This window comes from Eublepharis macularius, chromosome 12 (genome assembly GCF_028583425.1).
Source record: "Eublepharis macularius isolate TG4126 chromosome 12, MPM_Emac_v1.0, whole genome shotgun sequence".
Taxonomy (NCBI): Eukaryota; Metazoa; Chordata; class Lepidosauria; order Squamata; family Eublepharidae; genus Eublepharis; species Eublepharis macularius.
Genome location: NC_072801.1, coordinates 64,208,128 through 64,218,489, shown reverse-complemented (window position 1 = coordinate 64,218,489; position 10,362 = coordinate 64,208,128). Strand labels below are relative to the sequence as shown.

General features: G+C 47.4%; 1 protein-coding gene across 3 annotated transcripts; it reads left to right on the top strand.

Moving 5' to 3' along the window:
- The first annotated feature begins 64 nt into the window (after positions 1 to 64).
- Positions 65 to 9,479, top strand: LOC129338750 (zinc finger protein 771-like). Of its 3 annotated transcripts, none has more exons than XM_054993214.1 (7): positions 65 to 267; positions 1,070 to 1,186; positions 1,441 to 1,551; positions 1,987 to 2,100; positions 3,150 to 3,275; positions 3,809 to 3,916; positions 6,232 to 9,479. In XM_054993214.1, the coding sequence occupies exons 2-7, from the start codon at positions 1,097 to 1,099 to the stop codon at positions 7,237 to 7,239; spliced, it is 1,557 nt and encodes a 518-aa protein (XP_054849189.1). In that variant the 5' UTR covers positions 65 to 267; positions 1,070 to 1,096; the 3' UTR covers positions 7,240 to 9,479. The 3 variants fall into 3 exon arrangements, with proteins under 3 accessions (XP_054849189.1, XP_054849187.1, XP_054849188.1); XM_054993212.1 differs by having other exon boundaries at positions 3,150 to 3,284; XM_054993213.1 differs by lacking the exon at positions 65 to 267 and adding an exon at positions 313 to 759 and having other exon boundaries at positions 3,150 to 3,284.
- The last annotated feature ends 883 nt before the right edge of the window (positions 9,480 to 10,362 follow it).

Below are 10,362 nucleotides of genomic sequence, written 5' to 3'. Positions count from 1 at the left end.
GCGAAGAAGGGGGGGAGGCGCGCTAGCCAATCGGCACGTAGCACCTTCCCTCTGTCATCTGCCCCCCTCCCCCGGCCACCCAGCATTCCTCCCCTCCCCCGAGGAAGGCCCCCCCCTCTCCAAGCGGGGTCTCTACTTCGGAGAGAGACGCGTAAAGCGGAGCGCACTGCGCGTCCGTTACGCGCGCCGGAACGAAGGGCGCCCCCGGATCTCACTTGGCTGCCCCTCGTCCTTCCCCATCACCGTTGCTCTCCTCTCCAGGCCCGGGTGAGTGGGGAGGATCAGCGGGGTGGGCGCCAGCCAGGATCGCAGGAAGCAGTCACTCCCTCGCCCAACTTCCTTCCCGGAGTTGCTGCTGCTGCTGCTGCTGGTCGAGGGAATCCGTCTGTTGTCTCTTCAGCCTCCCCAAACCTCCGTGTACCCGAAGGAACGTGGCGGGGGGGGGGGGAATCCGGGCGTTCCCACGTGGATTGGAGTAGCAGCTGTTGCATTGAATAGACGGAGAGGGCACGTCCATACGGCCCCTCTCGTGTTAGTTTCTTCCCAAAGGCGATTAGGCGAAACTTAAAACTGGGTGTTTCAAGTCAACTCGACCAGGCGAATTTAGGAAACCAGCAACAACTGCATTCCCCAAGAAAGGGCCGTACCTGCGATCCTGTCAAGAGCGAGTGTCTCTGCGTACGTGCAGAGTGCAGAGGGGGCTGGTCTTTTAGGCAGGTGTGAGCTCTGGTACCACACCCTCCCCCAACACCATACTAAGTAAGTTGGTTCAAAAGGAAGCCCTCTTGGTTGACAGTCAGGGAGGTATGTTGGGTAAAGTGTTGCTTTTGGGGGTGGCAAATGGGAGGTCCCTCCCCTGCTACAAAGCTAAATGGGTGAACAGGTTTGACCAAGCCAGTCCCTTAATACAGCCTACTTAAACAGTTGTTATAAAGCTAAAAATGCCACTCGGGTTTCTAGGGAAGGCTATGTTCCTGACAATTAAGAGTTCAATAGGATTTGCTTCCAAAAAAATACACCTAAGGTCGAAGCCTTAGTCACTGGTGTTTCTTCCCTATTCCCCGCAAAGCCCTTCACTTCTGCCCTTAAATTCACAATGGATGAAGACAAGGAGGGTATGGAAGAAGAGAAGCCAGAAGAGATACCTACCTCAGACACAGCAATACTGTTTCAAGATGGAAGTGTGGTAAGTAATAGAGGGCTACTGAGCACAGAATGCCGCCCCAGTTATCTCTTAGGCTCACCAGAAAGGCTGTTCTGTGAAACTTCATGTCTCTTTCTAGTCAGACCAATATGACCAAAGTAGTCTTGGTGCCAGGTGACCATCACCAAAAGAAGATTAAAGCAGGACCAATGGGAGGCACTTACAATCTCTGAGGATCCAATTTGTTCTTAAGCCTGATTCTTTTTTTCCCCTCCCTTGTTCTGTCCTCTCACCAGCTGGATGTGGCTGGGCCGTTGGTGAAGAATAAGGAGAGAACCTTGAGGCCACAAAGGAAAAGGCTGAGAACTAGAGTGAAGAAGGACATGGAAGGGACCCAGAGCATTCAGGTGCATCTCAGAGGTCAAAGTATGAGGCAAAAATATGAGGCGTAAACAAAAATGGTTGGAGGGGTGGAAAGGAGAAGCGGGTGCATAGGTCTGTGTCGGGTGTTACTTGGTCAATATTCTTTTTGAATGTACAACAGCCCAAGAGCGGCTTGTTTTGTGGTGGGTCAGGCTTTGTAAAAAGGTGGACAAGACATGAGAATAACAGCCAGGATTCCCACAGCAAGCAAAACCTGGAGCAGAGCAAAGAATTGAGACTCCTTAGATCTCTGTAATTCTGTAATATGCAGATGTGGAAGTGGGAGAATGGTTTAAAGTGAACCAGACTCAGTGAGTGCATCTCATTCCTCCTTCTGGTTTGTGTGTCTCTGCAAGGATTTCACAGAACTGATTGGTGTTCTGCCTTACCCCCTCCCCTCGTTCTACCTGTCCTTTCAGCCTCAGACCCCTCCAAAGAAGCAGAGATTGCTTGTCAGGCCGGGCAAAGGTGAAGAGGAAGGGGGTCCTCCATTCAAAGTGAAGATGCTCAAAATCCCCGTGGATGATGACTCTGTGAGTAAAAGCTGTGCCCTGGGAATGACCAGCATCTCTGTCATCTGCCTGATAGCAACGGATCGCCCCACTGTGCAGATCAAAAAAGCCATAAGGGAACCCAGTGACACAAGCAAAAAAAGGAGGTTAACACACTGCCACCCCTATGAACCTGTGACTTTGCACGTGCAAACATTATAAAAGGAAAATACTGGTGGCCATCTTAGGTTGCCTATTAATTCATGATGCTAGCTGATTTTTTAAAAAGTAAAGATCAGCCAAGGGGAGGAAACAGCAGGTATGTGTGTAGAAGGGGATCTTTGCTTCTTTCCCTTCCCCCCAGCAGTTGATTTTGTGCCCCTCCCCCAATCCTCCATTTAAGGTTGGGGGATCTTCATAAAATGCAGCATGGTATGGTAGGGTGGGGTGCAGTAAGAAGGGGCAATCACTTGGAATATCCCATCTCCCTTTTGGGCATATAAAAAGTTCACTCTGCCACTCAAGAAGGAGGAGGTGATTTTGCCCCTTTCCAAAAACGCCCTTCTCTAGTAGCATGATGCATTTTGTTTATGAGGGTCCTCCAACCCCCCCAGCTGAGAATTTTTCTCATGGCCCACAAAATTTTCCTGGGGAAGGTGAGGAACCTCTTTCTCCTTGCTTTACCATGGACTCCAATTCAGTATATCTCAACCCGCTGAAATCATTTATGGCGGGACAGCTTCCGTGGGGCTTTTTTGTAATCTTCAAACAATGGTTGCATGTGTGAGCTTCAAGACACATCCTTTGAGGAGCTGTAGAAAAAGTTGTGGCTGCTTTGTACTTCCTTCAGCCTGGCCTGCATGAGTTGTAACCCACCAGCAGTTGGGTCAGTGATGGCTTTCTGGCGACTCGATAAACTTGGGTTTTGCTCTGACAACCGTGCTCGCCTAGTAGACTATAACATATGGCTGCTGTCTGTGCTGTGCTTGGCTTGGCGCATCACGAGTTGTGTGTGGACCTGTTCTTACATCCCTTTTCATCTAGGGAAGGATGATCAGTAAAATGCTCTTTGTTTTTGTTTGTTTTTCCAGCTAGATTCTTTGGCTCTTCCAGATGGGCTGTCTCCAGAAGAAGATGGTGGTGAGAAGGGGCTGGTACTTAGAAGAAGAGTGAAGAAGGAAAAAGATGAGGAAGAGGATCTGGAGTTTGAAGTGGAGGTGTGTGGGGTAGGTAGCCAGCTAAGGACAGTAGGAAGTTCACTTGGGTAGGCAAAAGGACCAACCTATAGGGGAGGAAGAGCAAGATTTTATTCCAGGAACACCTTAAAAGACCGACAAGATTTCCGGAATATAAGCTTTCAAGACTCAAGGCTCCCTTTATCCAATGCCTTTTTATTCTCAGTCCCTTAGATATAATGTCCAGTCTTTGCATTTTGTAAGAAAGATAATGCCAGTTTGTACCTGTGCAGTTTTTCCATGAGGCTGATGGATTTCCACTCAGTGCCGCAGAACGTAATGCCTTCCATGAAGGTAGTTTCAGGTGGATAGCCGTGTTCATCTGCAGTAGAAAACCAAGCCTTGTACAAGCTGTAAAGCTTATACCCTGGGAATCTTGTTGGTCTTTAAGGTGCTACTGGACTCAACTCTTGCTCTTTTGCTACAGACTAACATAGCTACCCACCAGAAACTACAATGGAGGAAGTGATTATTGGCTTATCTCTCCCTCGCCAATCTCTTCTATCTTGATTCAGGACTTGTCTTCCAAGGAAGAAGAGCAGGTGATTAAAGTAGAGTTGGAGGAACAGAAAGCTCAAGAATTCGAGGTTCAAAAAATTACCATCCCGTTAAGTGGAGTTTTGGTGAGTAAAGGGCAGTGTTGAGGAAGAATAAGAGGTTAGTGGTAGATCTGGCTGTTGTGGGGAGGGGAAACGCCGAGGCCCTGTGATGTTGTCTCCATGGTCTTTGGGACCGCTGGGGTTCCATTATTGCTAAAAATGCTCCCCAAGGCTAGTTTTTCGGTTGAGGTTTGGCAACTGGAGGTCTCTCCAAACCCAGCATATAGCCTGCCTTGTGTATCCCTCCTCCACTGTTCTTCTACAATTGTCATCTCTAACTTTTCAGACCTTGTAACGTGCTGAAAAGTGGCAAAGCTGCGCAATGATTCTTTCATTGCTGCTCTCAGTACTGAAGACAGATGCTGTAGAGAATTTGGTGTTGTGCTGCTTTCCCTGTCGTTTTGGTGCGGCAAAGAGAAAAGCTGCATTTGGTGGATGTTCCTCTTCTGAGCGACTCTCTGAGGCGCAAGAAACCTTTTTCTAAGCAATTCCCAAGGTTTAAGAAGTGTAGACCTGTGAACACAGTTTGGCGGCTTTTGTATTTTGCTCCCACCTCCCCCTTGTCCAGACCCTTAAATCCACCAACAAAGAGGGGGAGGATTAGGACGAAGAGGGGAGAGCCTTTTTCCTCCTCCTCCTCCTCTCTCTTCCCCCCCCCCCCATCTCGCCTTGCCTGATCAAGCTGAAAGAAACCTTCATATGGAAGCATTTTTCCATCAACACATCGCTTGTGTATTAGGAGCCACATGCCTCTGTTGGATACCATCTGTGCATGGCCAGTATCCATCCTTAAGGCTTTCAATGGAACATGTGCTTAGATGGATGACAGTGTGGCACCATTCTGTTTTTAACCGAGGCATTCCTCCTTTTTTTTAAGCTACTCTTGTGGTCAGCTTCTAGCCTGAGGATTGTTTTATGAATATCCCTTTAGGCTGTTGAGTGTTTTATGAATATCCCTTAGCTGCTGAGTGCTGATTTAATGTATCTTTTTTTAACTTTTGGAGCCACCTCGAGTAGGCTTCTGGAGAAGGCAGCACACACACTTTTCTAAATAAAAATAATCTTTGCAAGCCAGTGCAGTGCAGGTAGACTGACATTTGTTTATTTAAAACATGAGTTGCTTTTCCACCTTAGAGGAGCTCAAGGTGCCTTACGATATGAAACAGAAACAAACATAAAAATATGTTAGAAATACAGTATAAAATCTAGCCGTACATTAATAAGTGGGTAGGCAAAAGTCATTTTAAATTTTTTTATAAGTATTCTGCTGCCTCATGCACATAGTGAGTGGGGGGGGGCAGGCACACCTCCCTGGGGAGATTATTCCATAATCATGGAGCTGCTACCGAAAAGGCCTTCTCTCGTGTGCCCACCAACCAAGCTTTTTGGGTCGATGGGGCAGTTAGGCGGGCCCCTCCCTGTGATCTTAACTCCCAGGCAGGAACATATGGGATAAGACAGTCCTTCAGATACTCTCATCCCAAGCCATGTAGGGCTTTAACAGGAAGCATCCAGGCTGAAGGCAAGTCACGGGTGCTCAAATGCAACCAAAACCACATGCTTTCAGGGCACTGCAAGTATTTACAACCGTGGCTTTTTCAGCTAAGAGGTATTACGGGAATAGGGTACTTTTGAAAGCAAGATTTCCTTTCTTTTCTTTGGGGCCCTTCTCATCTGTAGGGACTCCCATCAGCCTTGTTCCATCCCCTGTACCACATTTAGCATGCAGGACCTCCCTTTCACTAAAATGGGAAGTGACAGTATGAGAGGTGTACTAAGCGGAAGGAGAGAGGGCCAAGCTACACATGACGAATGACGCTTGAACAGCAAGTGTATTTCTCCCTGTTCACTTGCCCTCCACTCAATCCACTTGCCAGGCAAGTGTCTTTTGTCATGTGTAGCTTGGCCCAGAGTTGCTGAGTGCATTATCTCGTTCTTTGGTTCAACTGACCTGCAATGCCCTTTTGTTCCTGTTCTTATTGCCGGAAGATTTTTAAAACAGGAGGAGAGAATCCTCTTTAAAGCATGAGCACGCACTGTATGATTTCTTTATGGGAATATTTCTGGAATGCCACTTCTTACAACCCTTCTTCGATTTCCTCTGTTCGTCATAAATAAGATGGTGGGCTCTTGTCTGGAAAGCAGAACAGAAGAGAACACGGGAGAATACCCTTATGGGACTTTAGTAATCTTAATGTTCATTTTGGGAGAAAGTGAGGAATATGTCCTTATGGGGTGCAGTAGTGGGGTGTGGTGTCCTGAATAATATTGACTGCTGTCATTTGTGAATGCATCCTAAGCCACGTTTAACTTTCTCTTCTCTGTCTCCATCCCTGCAGCCACCCACCTCTTCACGCCCAAATACATGTGGCATATGTGGTAAGAATTTCAGCCGCCGCTCTAACCTGGCCAAGCACCAGATCATCCACACGGGCGAGAAGCCTTACCGGTGCAATGACTGTGGCCGCAGCTTCAACCAGAGTTCAGCCCTGACCAAGCACCAGAGAACACACACGGGGGAGCGCCCCTATGTTTGCGGAGACTGCGGCAAGGCCTTCACAGCCAGCTCCAACCTCCTCCAGCACCGGCGTTTCCACACTGGTGAGAGGCCCTACCGGTGTGAGTTATGTGGCAAGGCCTTCTCTCAGAGCTCCAACTACAATTTGCACCGGCGTGGCCACACGGGTGTCACGCCATACCAATGCAACGTGTGCGGCAAACGCTTCACTGGGAGCTCCTGTCTTACGCGCCACCAGAGGACCCACACTGGAGAGAAGCCATACCAGTGCCAGGAATGTGGCAAGCGGTTTTCCGGGAGCTCTACTCTAGCCAACCACCGGCGAACCCACACAGGCGAGAAACCATACGTCTGCGCTGAGTGTGGCAAGAGGTTCACTCATCACTCCAACCTGGTGGATCACTGGAGGGTGCACACAGGAGAAAAACCTTACGTGTGCACCGAGTGTGGGAAGAGCTTTCGGCTCAGTTCACACATCATTCGCCACCGTCGCACTCATGCCAATGCCCGAGGCGCCGGTCTAGTTCATGATCTTCTCAACAGCGATGACACACATCATGCAGATGCTGGTGTCAAGTCACACCACATCGGCCTTGGTTGTGACAGCGACGGTAACACTATTATTAACCCTCACGATGCCATATGTGCCAATACCAGCATCTCCAATGGCAGCAATGATACTGATGGGGAAGAGGGCAGCCGGCTTCTTATATGCAGCCAGTGTGGGAAAGGTTTCTGCCTGGAATCCAGTTATCAAGATCAGAAAGACTCAGCCTTGGGTGAGGGGCCTTATAGTTGTACTGAGTGTGGTAGCAGCTGTTGGACATAGCTAGAGGACAGTGGTGCTGAGGACCAGAGCTTCAGTGGCCCGGAAGGCAGTAGAGAACTAAATCAGAAACTCTTCATGGCGAGAAAAAGAGGCTTGTTGAAAATCCATACTAGAAGTGGATATGGACTAGGGGGGAAATGCTGTACTGCAAGCCCCAAATTTTTATCCCAACTGTGAAAGGGCGACCTTGGGGTGTCATATGTATGGAGCTGACCTCAAGTTTGCTTTTTCGTTTCTGAGGAAATAAATGAAAGGGGCTGGGGAGTTTGGCACTCAGAGAGAACTGGATTAAATCAGTGCCTCAAGAGGACTTTAGGAAGATATTCTCTGTTCCCCCTCCTGACTTGTTCCCTACATTTTAGTTCTCTTATTCTCTGTTCCCTGCAAAGGACAATACCTGTGTTTGCTTTGTTTGGCATTTTTGAAAAAGAGCATTGGGAAAACTGGGGAGACAGGTGAGGGTATGGAAATCAATTTTGACTAACTGATTTGTGTTGCTGGATCCCCTTTCTGTCTAGCAAGGGTACAATGGGGGACTGGGGATGTATATAGTAGTATGTCTGGATGAAGGGAAGAATGTAGCCTTCTATTTTGATTTGACCAAGTGAGCCAAAAAAATGTATATGTGTACATATAAAAATTCTGGAGACTCACTGATGGGGTTAACTAATGTACTTCCATAACAGTTGGATAATTAAAATATGGTACACACACACAGTCTAAGGTAGCCTGGTTGGAAAGAGGATGTTTTAGCCTTTCTGCCTTGAAAAATGTTGGTATGATTTGCATTATAGAGGTAGCCAGCACTTTGGCATAAAGCCAAGCCAACTGCGCACTTGAAGCAGTGTCAAATTGATGGAGGGAGGAGTTTGCAAGGGGCAGCCAGGAACACACCTCTGGTTGTATGTCTTTAGTCCACATATTAAATCTCTTCCTGTTCATCTGCTCCCTGGAGCTTTCATGCTGGTATCCACCTCTAGCAGGGAGGGAGGATAATTGCAGCAACACTGCAAAGGCTTGTTCCCCCAGCCCACCTCAGTGAACATTTGGCCTGAGTCATTCTCCAACCCCGAACTCCTTGTTCTAGGGACTTCTCAGAGGTCTGGGCTCTGTATTTTGTAAGCTAAAATTGAAATCCTCCACAAAGGCAACCGAAATAAGTTGTGCCAATCAAGTAAAACCATATAGGACTGCATATTTTTGTATAAGTGATTCATAAACTAGCCTGTGACCACCACCAAAAAGCCCTGCTCTCAGCCTCAAGTCCAGTTTCTCTGTTTCCCAGGCAGGCTTTCAGGTGTCTCTTAGCAACCCTAAGGGCTATAAACTTGCATTTTTAAACACTTTTTATTTAAGGTGTTTATATCCTGCAGTTTCAACTGTTGCTGTCAAGATGGGTAAAGCAGAGAGCTGCAGGATAGTGAATTCTGTATCTGGTATTGGGTGTGGAATACACCTCACCTTTTCAGAATGTGTTTGGAGATTTTGTTGAGGCTTCACCTAAGGTGTTTATTGTCCTAACCTGGACAGTCCAGACAAGCCTGATCAGATTTCAGAAGCTAAGCAGGGTCGGTTCTAATCAGCACTTGGATGGGAGTCCACTACAGAAGTCCAGGGTTGCTGCACAGAGGCAGGCAATGGCAAAACACCTCTGTTCGTCTCTTGCCATAAAAACCCTATGTAGTCACTCTACGTGGGCTGTGACTTAATGGCCCTTTCCACCACCGAGGTGTTTATCTGATTGTTTGCGGGCCCATATGGTTGATGGGAGGAGCTGTAAATGGATGGTATGGTACTTGCAAAATAGGGCTGTCCTCTGGAGTGGCTACTTGGGAGCTGGTTATCGTAGTGGCTGAAATAATATGCTGTGAGGTATTCTTCTCATCTGCGATCTCACTAGATAGCCTTAGGCAGGATGTCCTCTCAGCCTCAGAGCTGCTGAACTGTCAATGTCAGGTAAAGCACTTAAAATCCTGTATAAAAGCTAAACGGTATTATTCAACCCCCTCCTTGTGCCCCCCCCTTACTGGCTTGTCCCAGATTTTGAGAGCTAAAAACTCAGTGTCATGGGCTTGGAAGGACTGGCTAACAGTAGCTGAAATAAAAATGTATGTGCAACTTGTTTGTAAGTGAGGATATTTTGGATTTTTAAGCTACCTTTTAAAATTTCCAAATCAACGTGCAATGCAATAAAAAGATAATCAAAAGATTAATAAATAATTAAAATGCAAGTATCACAATATTGAAATAGATGATGCAGATATTCATCCCAGTGTCTCTTAATGGCTTGGACCCCCTCCGTTCCAACATTGTTCATTGGCAAGAATACCCTCTGCTAGGATTTTACTTTTAAAAGGTTTCTCAATGCCCTTGCAAAATTCAGGCTTTTTCACGATGTAGCCCTTTCCCTCTGAAATTGCAAACAGACATATCAAATCAGGTTACCAACATCCCCCTCACCCCATTGGGCTCCTAAGCCCAACATTAGCAGGTGAAGTTTAGTAGAAGATCTTCCCAGACTACATTTGTGTGCCTGTCAGATAGTTTGAAAGCTCAGGAGCAAAAGTGATGCACCAGGGAGAAGTTTAACTGATGGCTGCTTGTCCTATCCCAGCATTTCTATCCTGGTTGCATTTCTGCCGTTAGTGTACCGTGGCACATGATCTCTGCCAGCTGGAGAAATGGCAGTGACAAACGTTCAGCTCTCCAAGATTCTCCTGGGAATGGTTAAAACCACAGAGAAGAACCAAAGGGAAAAGCCAAAGGGGAGGGGGTCTGTTCTTGAGACCCAGTGTGGTGCAGTGGCTAGAGTGATAGATGGGTGACCCAGGTTCAATTCCCCACTGCCATGGAAATTTGCTGGGTGACATTGGATCTGTCACTCACTTGCAGCCGAAACTACCTCACAGGGTTGTTGTGAAGGGAATGCTGTAAGCCACTTTGGTTCCCCCCTGGGGAGAAAGGAGGGGTATAAATGAGGTAATTTTTTAAAAACGTGGTTCCTCCTGTTGCTGCATGAGGAGGAGCCAGATGAGCTCTAAGGAACCAGGGATCCAGTCCAAGTGATAACCATTCAGTGGAAGCGGATGTGGTGTGAAGAGCTAGGGAGAAGGGCTGGGGATT